Source organism: Camelus bactrianus, chromosome 2 (genome assembly GCF_048773025.1).
Source record: "Camelus bactrianus isolate YW-2024 breed Bactrian camel chromosome 2, ASM4877302v1, whole genome shotgun sequence".
NCBI classification, from domain to species: domain Eukaryota; kingdom Metazoa; phylum Chordata; class Mammalia; order Artiodactyla; family Camelidae; genus Camelus; species Camelus bactrianus.
Window position 1 is genome coordinate 19704392 of NC_133540.1, and position 16599 is coordinate 19720990.

The following is a 16599-nucleotide window of genomic DNA, read 5'->3' on the forward strand; positions in this document are numbered from 1 at the left end:
ATGCTCTGGGTGACACCTGGGAAGAGCTGACCCTGTGCTTCCCCCGCAGCACCCCGTGCTGGACGAGCCCATCGCCGAGGCCGTCTGCATCGTCGCTGACACGGAGAAGTGGAGCGTCCAGGTGGCCACGAGCCAGAGGAAGGTGGTGGACGACTCGAAACTCGGCCAGGAGGTCCTTGTATCCAGCCAGGTGTCCAGCCTGCTCCAGTCCATCCTGCAGCTGTACAAGCTGCACCTCCCTGCCGACTTCGTAAGTATGGCCAGAGGACACGGCCCTTGGTATGGTGACTGTGCAGCCCGAGCTCCCGTGGACTGCTTGTGCCATAATTGGAGGTTAGATCAGTGGAATCAGACCTGCGACGGAAGAGCGGCACAAGGGTAGATCTCAGTCTCAGTGGCTCTCCCGTGAGACAGGGGATGTGGAACCACACACAGCTTTCTGAACAAGTTCTGTAGAAAAGTAAGTAAGGTGTAGAGGCAGGGACCACACAGAAAGGGAGATTGAAAATCCTCCTCCGGAGAACTCACTGGTTTTCCTTTTATTCCATCCATGCCAAGCAAGCTGGTTTCTGAAGGGACCGCAGTCCCGTGTGTTTGGGGACTGTCCTCCCCAGGTTGTTACAGATAAAATAGGATATGGTCTGTGTCAACACTGAAAATGGGGACGCACCAGACCCACAGAAGATGGTAGCAATCATTCCTTGTCAAATGGGATTTTAAATCATTTTGGTAACATTACATTAAATACAAGCAGCAGGCAGCGCCCAGCATCTCCTAGAAAATGATGACAGCTCTGCTGGAATAATATGCAAAAGAAATCCATGAGTGCGTGTGTGTGCAGAGACTGAGGGAAAATGTACTTAGAGAGGGAGGGAGGGAGGTTTCCAAAGCAGGAAGCAGCTGAAGGGCGCGCGCCCTGGGAGAGCCCGCGGGCTGGAGCAGATGCAGGTGGGTGAGCGAGCATCCCCGTCCGCCCGCCCTCCCTCTGCTCAATGCTGCTCTCTGCGCTTCTGCCCCAAACCACACAGCCGTCACTTCCCTTCCGGCCGCCACAAAAGATGCAGCGCTATCGCCCACGGAGTAGGAAGCGGAACATTAGCTACCTGCACCCGCCACTTACGGAGCAGTGATTTTCATGAGCTCCTGTGACCGAACCTCCAATCACACCACATTCTGCAGGAAGTCAGGGCTTCTCTGTCCTGGAAGAAGGAGCCCTGAGACACCGTCCGGCTGTCTTCGGAGGTGGCAGTGCGACATCACAGGGACACCGCTGGACGTAACTGGGGTAACGTCCAGGCTCTGCCACTGCCTCGTTGGCGGGCGACCTTGAGATCTCAGAACCTCAGCCTTGTCATCTGTAAAGTAAAGACGGTGCCTGTTCGACAAGCGTGTTTTGAGACTCCTCTGAAAACACTGCCCATGAGAGGTGCCTTAACCGCCAGTGGACACTCGTGGCCAGTCCTTTCAGGGCCAGTGGCCCGGCCTCGTGGCCCAGCCCCACTGCCTCCTAACCGTGTGCCTTGTCAGAGCTGAAGCTGGGGGAGCGACAGAACCCGTCTCGTGTGGTGACGAAAATGAAGTCAGGTGGTTCAGGGAAGCCCTTGCAGTAATTGTTACAGATGTTTTAAGCTCTCAAGAAACATTACCGTTGGTGCCACTGTTGGAAACCATTGGTTCTCTCAAGCAATATTCGTGGCTCTGAAGACCGACACCACCGCTTCACGGGAACATTTATTTGGGCCTGAGCAGCGGGGGTGAGGGACGCAGGAGGCTCCTGTGGGTCTTACAGCCTCATACTTTGTTCTACATTTGTAGACAGCTTTCCTTTGTAGTAGCAAGTTGCTTCCTGCCGACTTGGAGGCTGAAATCTTTTCTATAAGAGAGGAGCAAGAGATTTGATTTTACAAATTTTTACTGTTACAAGTATTTACAAAAACTTTTATGTTGTAGTCTATGACATATCTCTTGTTAGATTTGACATCTTAGTTATCCCAGTGATCAGTTCCCATAGCTAATTCTTCCTCCTCCATTTGGGTGGAAGTTACGTTTAAGTTAAGAGTGACCGACTTAACCTGACAACATCACCATCAAAGGAAATTTAACCCACAGTTTAAAATTCTTCGTAAAAATCACTTGAATGAAACACTTGACTAAATGCCTGTTAGTTCCCTCAGTATGAGAAGAGAAAGTCGCTATTTAAAATTTCAGAAGTTAAAATTGAAGAAATCCATCTCAGAATTGAAGAAATCCATCTCAGAAAGGGAAGGGGGATCCCCAAACAGTTCTGTTTCATAATCAGGCTTTTACAAAGTGCTTTGAGTTCAAGTTCCGTGTCCACTCTGTGTAACCCGGTGTTGTCTTCATTTCCACGTGGCAACACCCAGTTTTCCGGGGGACCACGAAAACACCGTGAACGAGCTATTTTAAGACATAAAGGACTCAGCATAATGTGAATGTTCTCTTTCGTATTTTGTAACACTTAGTAAACCTTTGCATTTGCTCCGTTAGGAACTGAAACGTAACAGGACACCTTTCAGCACTGGACTTGGTTTACCTGGGGGGACGTGTCTGTGAGAATGGCTGCGGCCCTCCTTGCTTTGATTATTACTCTCACTTGCTCACCGGTTGTGCTCCAGCCACCCTGCACGGCACATTGAAGAATTTAAGCCAGTGAGAAACGGAAAAGATGGCATCTCTCATGGGATGCTTTTTCCATCACTGATCCGCCCAGATGGTCAAGATCAACATTTTTAAATGCATCTGTTAATCTTTTTACCTTGAAAACAGCAGGCATAATGATCTACAAGAAAATCACGTCTGATGGAGTTAGCCGTCCCGGAGCCATCAGGTGCCTGGATAGCTCTGCCTGCCAAACCCAAAAGCATTTGCCTCTGGTGCAAGACACAGATGGTGGCTGCTCACTAAAAAATGAAGCTGGACACAATTCCAAGCGTAGAGACGTCCTGGAAATAACTGACCTTTCTTTACTGTCATCAAAGACCTACTTAAAGTACATTCTTGAGAGAAAAAAAAAAAAAAGAGTTCAAAATAACCTTGTTCCAGTCATTCTGGGGATGTCTTACACCAAAATAGTCTGAGATATAGGGGGGAAAACAGTAACAAAGATACTTTTTACAAAATTAGGTACAATAACAAAAATGCAGATGGCTATATGGGTAAGTAAGTCATGGTGAATTCACCTTCTGAAAAATTATCTAGTCATCAAAATTACATTGAAGAATTTTTAATAACATGGGGAGAGGATTATTCTAAAGTTTGTGAAAACAGGAAATAATTGTACTTACAGAATGATTTCGACTATGTGAAAAACATACTTTTTTTTAAAAAAAGATTAGAGGATACATATGAAGGTCTTCATCAGCTTTTTATATATATATACACATTTTTATTGAATTACAGTCAGTTTACAATGTGTCGATTTCTGGTTCTATGGAGATCTTAAGTCATTGGAAAACTTAAACATTATTGTTTGACACAAACCTCTTCGTATTATCTTTCCTAGTGGTGGGGTTTGAGGGGGCTTGTGATTGTTTAAGTGTATGTTGAAGAGCTGAGACAGCGTCGTGGGCTTAGAGGCGGATTAAGGGAGTTGCTCCTAGAGCGCCAGCGGGGACCCGGGCGCGCGCCCTCACCGTGGCCGCGCTTGGCTCCGCAGTGCGTCATGCACCTGGAGGACCGGCTGCAGGAGGTGTACCTGAAGAGTAAGATGCTGTCCGAGTACCTCCGCGGGCACACGCGAGTCCACGTCAAAGAACTGAGCGTCGTCCTGGGGTGAGTTCTGTGAAATGGCACCGCTTCTCCCCGCGACGGGGCTGTCCTGGCGCTGTTCCCCCGACCCAGCCAGCCGCGGCCGCCCTGAACCCGCAGACCCCCCCAAGCGCGTGCGGCTCCCCAATGAGTTTCACACCCACCCGGGGACAAATGCAGACCTTTAAGCTAGCGGTGCTTCCTTCGTCTTCCCCTTGGGTGGTTTTCTCCTTGAAAGTGGAAAGTGAAGTCCCCTCCACCTGCCCGTGTCTGGTCACTTCAGAAGGACGGGAAATCACCAGCTGTCACTCCAGCAGCTGTGTCTGCCTGTCTTGCTGGAGGAAGGAGGAAGGGCCGTTCTCCGGGACTTGGGGGCCTGCCCGCGTGTCCTAGGGGTGACTGCACCCTCCTCCCTGTCTGTGCGCCCAGCAGAAGAGGGGACGTGCTTGTTACTAGTCGTGTGTCACCTGCGCGGGAGTCTCTGCCCTGACTTCTCTGGGAGAAGTTCTGGCTTTGGTTTAATCTCAGAGAGAAGTAAGAAAAAGACACAGACACTGGGCACATGGGGAAGTGTCCCCCCAACCTCTGGTGACCATCCCTGCACTTTGGGGCAGGAACGCATTTTCAGCCCTGAAATTGTCTATTACGTCCACTCATCCAAGTGTGACCCCAAGACTCAGGCGTCTGCGTTGTTGTCCGAGTTTCCATCCATCACACCCAGGCTGTGACCGACTGTGCTGTTTGGCGCCCAGCGTTTCCTGTCACACGTTTGTTTTCCTTACGTACCACACTTAAGTCCCCTCCCCTTTTGGGGCATTGGCTTCTGCAGGTAACTTGCAGGTTTCAGGTGTACAGGGGAGTGGTTCGGTCAAACATACACTCGTGCTTTTTCAGATTCCTTTCCATCGTAGGTTATTACAAGGTATCGCGTGCATTCGCCGTGCGGGGCGGCGGGATCCTGCTCGGTGGCGGGGCAGGCTGGGTGCCGGGCAGCGGGCCTCCCTGGTGAGCCCTGCACCTTGCGTACTCTGTCTCCTCTCTCCGCAGCATCGAGTCCAACGACCTGCCCCTGCTGACGGCCGTCGCCAGCACCCACTCCCCCTACGTGGCTCAGATACTCTTATGAGCTGGCGCTCAGGCCGAGTCTTCCCGCGAAGGAGGAGTCAGGCTCTCCACCGGAGGAGGGTCAGCCCTCCGTGTCGCCGAGGCCACCGCCGTGCCATGTGGCTCTCCAGGGGATGCTGGGCCGGGTGACATGGTTCGTGCGTGTTTTTCCGAGCACGTCGGGCCTCCGGTTCCCGGGATTCTCGTGCAGGAGGAGGCGGGGCCCTGCGTGGACGCGGACGCGGAGCTGCGGGTCCCGACGGCGTGTGCGGGCGGAGCAGTGACCACCTCCCAGCGCGGACCATTCCAGGGGGAGACGGCTCAGAGCTTCAGCGTGGGCTCTCCAGGCGGAGGAAGCCTGTCCTGCTGTTCTGAGAAGGGTCCCTGGGTGCCAATGCCGAGGGCCGAGTGGGAACTGGCCGTGGGGACCAGAGCTCCGGGGACCCGCTGCTCCCTCGTCTTCCCCGAGTTTACCTCGTTTGCGATGCTGGCGTGGGCAGGTTAGGGACGCATTGTTGGTGCAATAAACCCAAGACTCATGTAGCCGCTTCACCCCATCCAGACGTGGTCCGCGCCGCACGCGCTCGGGCCCGCCCCACGGCGTTCACCTTAATGCTTCAGAGCTTGCCGCAGCCTTTTCAGAGGCCGTTTACCAAAGCCGTTTCCACAAGCTCAGGAGTGTCTCCGTTGCTCGGTTCTTCCAGCCGAAGCCGCCTTCTTCCCGGAAGAGTGAGGACGAATGACCGTCGAACTTTACCAGGTACCGCTGTCCTGGGCGGACACGGCACCTGTCACGGTTCCGGGTGACTCACGGAAGGGACTAGTTTGAGCGTTTGTGAACAATCCACACATGAGCTAAATTTTTACATTATCATCTCCGTGCCTTCCAACCCCCACGCCCTTTTTAAAACACCTTTCCAGAAATTCACTCATCCGCCAAAATGAAGAATCGTCCATGCATTCACACAATTTGCTTTAAAAAACAAAACAAAACAAAACAAAACCTTAATTTTCTGTCGATAGAAAAGAACTTTAGTTGACTGATGGTGAAACAGATGATGTGCTGATGTCCAGGGTAAAGGAACGACTTCTCGAGGAATGGCCTGGTAACAGGCAGGAGTGAGCCGAGCCCGGCAGACACTGCCCGCGCCCTGCAGCTCGCGAGGACCGCTCGCTCGAACCAGGCTCCCATTTCCTTCACTGTCGTACGAATCGATTCCAGTCCTTTCCATGTCACCCCCACACCTCACAATACGAAACGACTTCAGATTTTCTGTCCAATGAAATCCTGATCCCAAACACCAAGTCACAGAAGTCTGTGTCTTAATTCTGTTACAAATGCGAGTTACTTGTTTGACAGAGCATCGCAGCAGAACCAAGGGAGGAAAAACAGGTGTGTTCTTCCTTAGGAATAGTTCTTTGGAATGGGTCAGGCCTGCTGCCCTCCCCTCTCTTTACCACGTGAAGTGGAGGTGGGTCCGTTAAGGCTCTTAAGATCTTTAATTTACATTTTCTGTCTTTTCTCTCATAAACTTGACGTTGTCCATTCTTTATGTTTTTTGTTTGTTTCTTTTCGCCTGACGTCTGAGATTGGTGTTTTGAGTCCCTGGTTCCGTGACAGGGTTGCCGTTGTCACGTCCACAGATGGAGTGGACCTCCCCCGATGCTGCGCTCATCCTGCCGTTTGTTACGTGTGCATCCTTGTGATAAACGGCGAGCCACCTCCCGGCTGCACGGCTCCAAGCTTCCGCATCTCCAGTCCCCTTCCTTGTTTACACATTCTGGGCGCCCCTCCGCCTCCACCTCCTAGGGGTTCCTAGGAAATAACAGATACAGAACTGGCTCTGTCCTTGTGGAGGGGAGCGGCCTGTTGCAAGTTGGACCCAGGCCGGGGGAAACTGAGCTCTAGATGGCTGGTTCCACACTTCACCTAGAAACCCCTCAAAGCCTGAGGAGACTGGGTTTGCCTCAGTCTACTGTCCCCAGACCCCCGGGGAGAACGTCCTGTGGGGAGGCTTTGTGGGGAGGGGTCCCCAGGGTGGAGGCGGCCTCAGGGATGCTCAGGGCTCCAGGCAGCATGTATCCCCGTTAGCCGCTGCCCTACAAACACAGGCCAAGATGGTCCCTGCTCCGTGTAAGCCTCCTTATCTAAGCAGCCCCGCGTGTTCGCCCAGAAGCGGAGGGGAGAGTCTCGTGGCACCGTAAGATGCATCCTCAGCACCGCGCAGCACCCGGCGGCTTCATCCGCCTCAGCCCAGGAGGCAAGAAGGGACCCTGCCCTCTCCCGTGCCCACCTCGAGAGAAAAAGAAAAAGTTAAAAATACACATGAACACAGAGCAAACTACCTCAGTTGACAGGACCCCACCTTCCGGGCTCCCCCGCGCCGAGGTCTTACCTGGCGAGCGTACCTTCGTAGCGCCCTGCTTGTCCGGACGCCAGCGAGCAGGCGTGTCCGCGCCAGTGGGACGACGTCCCTCCGGGCATCGCAGTCGGCTCGTGCGCGGTCCACGAGTGATGCCAGCGTCGAGATGATTGTGTGCGTCTCAACAGGACGAGGAAAAGGTAGAGTGTCGCTTCCGTACTTGTGCAGAATTCCAAAGGGTTTTATTTTTTATCAGTGTTAAATAGCTTTTTGTACAGGCTTCAATCCATTTTTTTCCTGAAGCGTGCTGTTTTTTACTGAAAGCAACTATCAACTTTTCACATCCCACGGAACTGCTGTTTACACGTCAAAACTTTAACTTAACCATCCTTTTCAGAGTGGACTTTTTTGGAGGGAGGACAATCCCGGCCGCTCGATGATACTAAGCCGCTGTGAGCGCCCTCTTGTGAGGTCCTGAGATTTTATAAAACTTAATCCGTAGCTTTTTAAGTTCCACACTAGACTTGGGTGTACATAACAATAAGGAATAAAAAGTGACCCCACCGTTCTTTTAAACATCCGGCTTTTTCCACTGATGCGTACGTACTTTTGCAAGTATTTTGTTCACGCATACTTTCACCATGAAATTGAAAAAGTCTTCAACTTCTCGGTAAATGTGAACCATTTGTTTTCTGTTGTGCTTTGGGGGTGGGGACGTTTTAATATCATATTTGCCTAAATCAAGCTGCCCCCTCTGAATGTGCATTTTTAAATGTCAAAATTCGGTGAACCATCCCAGATTGCAGTATGCTTAAATTTAAGTGGTGTTTAAAAAAGGAGAAGATTATAGGGTTGATTTGTTGTTATTGAAGCTCTGTTAAGACAAATTGGTAAGACTTTCTGTTTTTGATCAGTTAAATAGTGATCAATGTCAATGTATGGAAATCTTTTCTTAAAACTTGTTCACAGATTATTTTGATCCATTTTTCTGTGGCATTTGGTGCAATAAACCTTTTGAATTTATCTTGAACGTTTTCCTGGTACTGCACATGATTTGTTTGTTGCATTTAATTGGACTGAAGTTCTCATTTCCAGTCACTCATGCTGAAACAAGTTCACTGTGTAGATCAGAGGTTTTCAGCAGGGATGTCCTGGAAGTGTTGGACATTTCTGGTTGTGTAGTGATGGGTAAAGGCTGCTGGCAGGGAGTGGTGGGGGCTGAGGGAGGGGAGAGACATCTTGGAACGTGTGGGACACCCCACGGAACGAGGAGCTGTCCTGCCTCCTGTGTGACTTCTAATATCCTGCTGACATTCGTGTGGCTGAAAGACCCATTTATAATGATCTAAGCTCAGAATTTAATTCTGCTCTATAGGGAAACACAACGTATTTCTCTCATGATTTGAACAGAGGCTGAATTTTCCAGGGACGCCACTGTTGTACACACTGAGGCAAGATTTTACTTGGTAAGGTGTGGATTTTAACAGGAATTGACATAATTTGGAAAACCGTGTGCCCAATCGCTGTGGTACCCATGTAGTGTGAGTCATCAGTTGTCTACCTGTATCTGCGTTCGCTCATCTCTGTTGCCTCCTGGAGACCCAAGCGGAAGGAAGCAAGCGTCTCCTTACCCTCATCATAGTTTCTGTTCTAATCTACCAGTGCCCCAGTGTCCAGGTATTAAAATATATATTCCTGTGAGTTTTAAGATAGTATAGCTGGGCACTATATTGGTTTGTTATAATTAAGTGTGTGAGTAGTTTATTTTATTTTTGAATTTTATTTTAGGAAAATCAAGGGCATTAGAGAATATTTTCTATGAAAGGGATGAGATCATTGATCCCCGTGGCCTCAGGAAAAATATGCTATCAAGTATAACTTTTGTAGCAACATCATACCATATTGAATTATGTTAAGACTACAGGAAGAAGTAATATTAGATATTGCAAAATCCTTTCTGGATTAAATGGAAATCTCCAGTGTTTTCCATGTCCCCTTTAAAATCACGTCCTTGACAACAACTTAGACCTGTACATACACACCAACCACATAGCTTTCTGGGTCTGTCAGGTGCTTGCTACAGGTGACCTCATTTAATCCTCATACCTGGACGAGATGGGTACTTTTTTTTTTTTAACATTTTTTATTGATTTATAATCATTTTACAAATGTTGTAGACGGGTACTTTTAATAGTTCATCTTAGGCGTCTCATCTTGCTCAGGCCATGGTACCCAGATATTTGGTCAAATACCAGTGTGGATGTTGCTGTGAAGGTATTTTTTTTAGGTGAGATTAACATTTAGAGGTTTAGATTACTTTGAGTAGAGCAGATTATCCTCCATGGTGTGAGAGGGCCTCGTCCAATCAGATGAAGGACTTAAGAGAAAATAGACTGACATCCCCCACCAAGGGAAGAAATTCTGCCTCCAGGCTGCCTTCATGGCCTTCTGGAGTCTCCAGCCCACTGTGCAGGTTTGGGATTTGCCAGCCTCCACAGTCTCATGAACCAGTTCCTTAAAAGAAAGCTACCTACCTACCTACCTTCCTACCTAACTACCTACCTAACTACCTATCCATGTAGCACCTGTCTATCGTCTACTTATAATCTATCAATCTATCTACCCATCCATCCATCCATGTATCCATGTATCCATCCATCCATCCATGTGTCTATCCATCCATCCATCCATCCATCCATCCATCCATCCATGTATCCATCCATCCATCCATATATCCATCCATCCACCCATCCATGTATCCATCCATCCACCCATCCATCCATGTATCCATCCATCCATCCATCCATGTATCCATCCATCCATCCATCCATCCATGTATCCTTCCATCCCTGTATCCATCCATCCACCCATCCATGTATCCATCCATCCACCCATCCATCCATGTATCCATCCATCCATCCATCCATGTATCCATCCATCCATCCATCCATCCATGTATCCTTCCATCCCTGTATCCATCCATCCACCCATCCATGTATCCATCCATCCACCCATCCATCCATGTATCCATCCATCCATCCATCCATGTATCCATCCATCCATGTATCCTTCCATCCCTGTATCCATCCATCCATCCATCCCACTGGTTCTGTGTCTCTGGAGAACCCTGACTAGCACCGGTACTTGAGGGGTCGGTCCAGTTCTATATATGATGCCCCCAAAATGGAGACGGGTAGTGGAATACCGCCACACCCATGATAGGAAGTGGACTTTGAAGTGAGATCTCTAATGCAGTGAACAGTAAGGACCTCAGCGTCACCCCTTAAGGGCTGACATATCCAAGTCACATGATCTCTGAGTATGTGTAGCCAAGGGGGTGCTGGAGAGCAGGGGAAGTCTTAAGTGAGAACCACCCTGTGGGATGGCAGAGGAGGAGGTCCCACTTCTTCGTGCACCGTGGGAGAGGAAAGCCTACCTGTAGGCATTAACCCCTGCAGCCGGGTGCGAGTTCCCACAGCTGGGCATCGCCCTCGGCTGTCGGGGACCTCCGGCCATCACCTGCAAGTTCTCAGTCTCCCGACTTTCTCCTCTGTCCCCCTCCCCATTCTTTATCCCCAGTTTCTCCTTCCTTGACAACTCAGCTCTTTCTAGAGAGGTTTACTTGTCATTCACTTCTTTGCCTCCTACCCTTGCCCCACCCGCATCTCATAAGGTCTGTGGTCCACTGTCTCCCCTTCCTCCTTCTGTGCAGCTGAGGTCTCCCCCACATCCAGTCAGTACCCAGAGTGCCCAGCTTACTCTCTGCATCCCAGATGCATCCGCTGTTCCCCTTTCTCTTTGCCTTCTTTCAGTCCCTCCTTGTCTCTCAACAGTTACCAAAATGCCCTCCAAACTCGCCCCTCCACACTCACGCCTCACAGCAATGCTTCTAATCCATCCTCCCCCTAGGCTGATGTCTAAATAACCTTCCCAAAAGTTTGAAATCATTTCTAAGTAAGTCTTTTCACAGATTTTTTTTAACATGCAAAAACATCTCAGTTGGATTCAGCAAGTGACAGGAGGCATTTGGGATCATTTAATCCACGATTGCTCTAATCCTACACAAAATTAGTTCAGTGGTGGGAAAGAGCTAATCCAAGCCTCCTCCTGCATGCTGCAGCAGTCTCATCTGGACCCAGCTCAAAATGCAGACCACGTAGGCACGCTCGCAGCCGAGCCGCTCCCTTCTTCAGTACAGAGCATCCTGGGGGCAGCACCCACCAAGGAGGGCTTCTAAGGCTGCCTCACAGGATTTCATATACATACATAATTAATTGTTAGATGGACAACTGCTGACGCATCAGATCCCTGGAGAGAGATGATAAGCAATATTCTGGGGAGGTAGCACGGTTCTCCAGTGGAGCCAGGAGACCCCCTCCACGTAGGGAGCAGGTGTCTCCAGATGCATCCTGTCTGGTCTCTTCGCCATGTCATCATGGAAGGCTGCTGTCACCCTCCACCCTGAAATGCCAGAGGACCGCAAAGCGGACCCGGCTGTGGGATTATGCAGCAGGACCCCAGGAAACAGCTGTTCATTTGAATACATGCTTACACACTCTTTCCTTGGCTCTCACGACAGCTACAGAATGTTCAGGACAGATACTAACACCCCCGTTTTCCCAATACAAAAACCCGTATCAGGAAATTACGCAACTCGTTCAAGATTCCACGGAGAGCGATGGGGAGGGAAAAACCCTTGAATTGGAACTGGTATATTCTTACTCTGCTAACCAGTCTGAGAGGTTTTAAGAAGGGTTGTAGGTACCTCCATCCCTCTGCCTGAGACCGCTCTCAGGTTTTGGAAACCAAGAAATTGGCCATTCTCTCCAGGTTAAACCACATGATAAACAAGCAGTTCTAAGGGGTGAGCCCCACACCTCCTGTTTTCTTTATCTACAGTGTGGCGATGATACCCACCTGCCCGCTGTGCGGACGTCACTGCGGAAATCCAACATGGCTTACAAAACGTTTTGATAGGTTAAAAGGAGATGTAAGACTGATTATTCGTAGCATTAATATTAAATAGCATTATTGAATTCTCACGTTGAAACAGCCTGACGTTTTCTACGAAGATCCAGACAAGCAAGTGACCCTACCTCCTCCCTCTGGGGCAGCTTCGGCAGCGTGGGTGGTCTGGAAGTCCTGGGCAGTGCCGCCTTGCTCTGCTTCACGAGGGTGGCCCGCCGGGAGTTTCTCTGATTGGCGTCCTCATAGTCACCCATGTGCCAGGCAATGGAGCCCCGGCTGTAGCACCCCTGCGCATCCATGACCGAAGGGCTTGGTTGCCTGAAATAGGAGCAAGTTGGTTGGTTCTCAAATCAGAAAGACATTAGAAGTAAGGCCACCAGTTTTCAGACAGTTGAGATCTGTCTGCTTCTGTTGCAATTCCAGGTGATGTCTAGCTTGGCAAAGCTAGGGACCTGAGCCCGCAGCCAGGGATCTGAGAAGCTTGCGGATTCCGCCCCTCCACGTCCCTAGACATCCAGCTGCTGGAGATGCAGAGAACTACCTGCCCAGCTGGACACTCATCTAGGAAGCTTGTTGATGAAGTTGCCTCTGGGCCACGGCTGCTCCGCACGGCCTTCAGATACCAGCACGCAAGGGGCTGGGAATTTGGAGGCGGCACATTGGGGCTGAGACCTCGTGGACCCACAGGTTCTCCTGCAGGACAGGCCCGCCGGGTCTGAGATCTCAGGGGGGTCCAAGGACACACCAGCCTCACTATCATAGGCTCTGGCTTTGGACAGTGTGCAGGAGGAAAGATCTCAGCTTCAGACTCTTTCCCTAGAGAAATCACTGTCCTGGTTCCAACACCCCTAAATTAGAATATTACCTGAGGTCTGCTTTCCCACTGAAAAGGGCCAGGTCTGGGGAAAAGACAACGAGATCATGGTATAAGGATGTGCTGTCTCATTTGGAAGGCTGTTGTCGCCCGAGAGAGCTCTTGGGGCTTCTCACCCCCAGACCCTTCCAGCTGGAGCTCAGAGCCTCTCGGCCACTACAGAGTCCCTTCCTGAACTCTGAGTGTCCTGGCCTCCCCGGTTCTTTGGGTTCAGATTCCTGGCAGGCCTGCACGGCCCCTCACTCCATCCAGAGCACGGCACACAGCAGAAGTGCTGGGGGTCTGGGGGCCGCAGGAGCAGGACAGGGACCCTGTTAGCACAGAGGTTAGATACCCATGTGGAGCAGACCATCACCAGGTAAGTCAGTCACATACTGGAGAGCATGGAGAGAAGTAAAGCCGGGTGAGTGGCAGGACGTGCAGGCCGGCTGTTTTGTGAGGACTGGTGGGCAGGAGGCCGCAGTGCTGGAGCGGAGGGTGGAGTGGATGGGGAGCCAACAATTCCAGCCCCTCGGGGTCTGATAGCCCCTTCTTCCCTCTTCCCAACCACAGAGCCCCGTGTCACCCTCCAGCAAACCCACCACGGGCACCGAGTGACCTGCAGGACGGAGACCGAGCTCCTCTGTGCGGCACGAAAGGGTGTGTTAGTTTCTGTCAGTTTCTGGTTTCCATGCTCTGCCCTCGGGGCCTCCCAGGCCCTCTCCAGCCGGGCCTGTGCTCACCCTGCTCCCCTAGTCCCCCCACCAGCTCCGGGGAAGCCTGCCTCCAGACCCCCAGCCACAGGCTCCACGTTTCCTTGTCCCTCCTTCCCTGACAAATGCAGCCTGGCTGGACGCGCTGCCCTTTCCGGGAAGGCCTTCCTTATTCCTGTCCCCAAGCAACTTTTCCTCCTCCAATAGCAGGTGTATTTGATTTCCCTGGTGCAAACTGTTAGAATAGACTTAAATTTCTAGTGCCATGGGCTCTCTCCCTCCCGACTCAGGGCCCCTTAAAGAAGCCAGCACATGCCTGGGCCATTACCCTGCCTGACACCCCGCTGACACTCAGCTAATCTGTGCAGGATGGAGTTGGGGGCGGGGAGGAGACCAGAGCTGACTTAGTTTAAGTTTGCAGACCAGCCCTCCTGTTCCCCTTCCCCCGCTGTGTCTGAGATTTCTTGCTTACAGGATGTGGTAATAGCCCAGAATCGCTTCAAGGCAATGTAAAGGAAAGACAGTTTCTAGTTAGAATGTATGGAACAGGCACTGTTGACAGTTTACAGACGAATGATGCATAAGAAAGCCATTTCATCCAAATGTGCCACGTTTTCTTAAAAATAGTATATTATGGAAGTAACGGTGCTGAATGGATTAGAAAAGAAGAATCCTTGCATGTAGCTAGTCTTCATTTAAGTCCTAAAACAGCTTACAACTTCTATTTGAAAGTCAGACCACCCTACGGCCCTGAATCTTGCAGCACCAGGAGCCATGCAAAGTTAAACGTTCGTTGTAATTCAAAGATTTTAAAGATCTTATAGAGAAAACAGCCACGTCAGCTGTGGAGATTTACACGCACTGTGTGGAGCTCACAAATGAGGCACAAAAGTCAAAAGAGGTAAACCAAGGGGCAGAAGTTTTGGCTCCAGAAAGGTTTGGAGCATGAAATGGGGTTGTCATAACGGTCTGTTAGTTACAAACACACAACAGCAGTGAACTCACGCGTGCACACACACACACACACACAATGCGATCATTCTTAGTGTAACATTCTTACTACTACTGACTCTTGTGTTAAGTTGGCCCCTAAGGCTTGAATTCTTTTCTTGTTGAAATAATTTCAAGCTTATAGAAAAGCAGCACAGGACGAAAGCTTCTTTCCCTGAACAATCGGAAAGTACGTTGTTGGCATGATACCCATTATCCCCAATATGTGAGTGTGAAACTCCTGCAAAGACATTTTACATAACCTCAAGATAACCATCAAAACCAGAGGAAATCTGCATAAGCAACAAAATGAAAAAAAAAACAAACAGAACGACGTCAAACTAAAAAGCTTCTGCACAGCACAAGAAACCATCAACAAAGGGAAAACACAACTTACGTCACGGGAAAAAGTATTTGCAAACCATGTATTTGTAACAGGTTAATATCCAGAATATATAAAGAACTCATACAACTCAATAGCAAAATAAACGAATCAATTTTAAATGGGCAAAGGACCTGAATAGACATTTTTCCAAAGAAGATACATGAATGGCCAACAGGCGCATGAAAAGATGCTCGACATCACCGATCACCAGGGAAATGCAAGTCAAACACAATGCAATATCACCTTACGCCCATTAGAATGGCTGTCATCAAAAAGACGACAGATAACTGAGGATGTCGCTGAGGATGTGGAGCAAAGGCAACCCTCATGCACTATTGGTGGGAATATGAATCGGTGCAGCCACTGTAGAAAATAGTATGGAAGGTCCTGAAAAAAATCAAAAATAGACTTACCACATGATCTAGCAATTCCGCTGCGGAGAATATGTCAAAAGGAAACAAAACACTAACTCAAAAAAGTACCTGCACCCCCGTGTTCACACCAGCACTGTTTACAATGGACAAGACGTGGAAACAGCCTAAGTGTCCGTCGATGGATAACTGGATAAAGAAGTTGTGGTATGCTGATACACAAAGGGATATTATTCAGCCACGCAAAAAAAAAAAAAAAAAAAAAAAAAACAACCCAGGGAAATCCTACCATTTGGGACAACATGGATGGACTTGGAGGGTATTATGCTAAGTGAAATGAGCCAGATATAGAAAGACAAATACTATCTGATCTCACTTATATGTGGAATCTAATAAAAGCCAAAAACAAAACCCACCAAAGTCATAGAAAAAGACATCAGATTTATGGTTACCAGATGCATGGCACAGGGGGAGAGGGAATTGGAGGAAGGTGGTCAGAAGGTACAAATCCCTAGTTATAAAACGATTAAGTACGAGGGATGTGATGTACAGCACGAAGGCTGCAGTTAACACTGCTTCTCCTACAGTGGGAAACCAGGCTCCCATTCTCTTTATGTATTTACCTATTTGATCAGTCTTCCTATCACCAGCATCCCATTGCAACCTCCATCCCGCCACCGTGTGCCTTCCCCCTCGCCCCATCTGGAATCCAGCATGCTACCACCCCCAGATGCCCTCCCGCAGATGCCCGTCTCACCCTGCTCTGAACCACGCGGTTCCCCAGCGACTCATCCTGCAGTGACAATTCCTTTGCTTGGCTGCCTCCCTTGACTCTAGTAAATTGCAGGGGAAGGGAAGAGAAAGGCAGCCAGGTATCTTGGAAACCTCCCCAGATGTCTAAAAGGGTACTTGTGTATGTCAGATGCTTGAATAAATGAATTTTCTAGCACTACATCTAGACAGATGGACCTTCAGTGCAGAAATCATGCCATATAGCAATTTAAAAATTAAGTTATAATCCACATACCATAAATCCACATGTTTAAGTAAACAAGTCAATGGTTTTTTATCACATTCACAAAAC

General features: G+C 49.5%; 2 protein-coding genes across 5 annotated transcripts in view; one reads left to right on the top strand and one right to left on the bottom strand.

Annotated features, from left to right (window-relative positions):
* Nucleotides 1-8265, top strand: part of FNIP2 (folliculin interacting protein 2) — a 105854-nt gene extending 97589 nt beyond the window's left edge. For all 4 annotated transcript variants that reach the window (XM_074376814.1, XM_074376805.1, XM_074376810.1 and 1 more), the window contains 3 exons: nt 50-250; nt 3677-3792; nt 4816-8265. In XM_074376814.1, coding sequence (XP_074232915.1) covers nt 50-250; nt 3677-3792; nt 4816-4894 — 396 coding nt within the window. In that variant the 3' untranslated portion in view covers nt 4895-8265. The remainder of the gene's footprint in view (nt 1-49; nt 251-3676; nt 3793-4815) is intronic.
* SPMIP2 (sperm microtubule inner protein 2) overlaps nt 5522-16599 on the bottom strand; it is a 47567-nt gene continuing 36489 nt past the window's right edge. Inside the window, exons 3-5 of the mRNA XM_074375332.1 lie at nt 12332-12521; nt 7282-7415; nt 5522-5660 (exon numbers count right to left, since the gene is read on the bottom strand). Coding sequence (XP_074231433.1) covers nt 5522-5660; nt 7282-7415; nt 12332-12521 — 463 coding nt within the window. The remainder of the gene's footprint in view (nt 5661-7281; nt 7416-12331; nt 12522-16599) is intronic.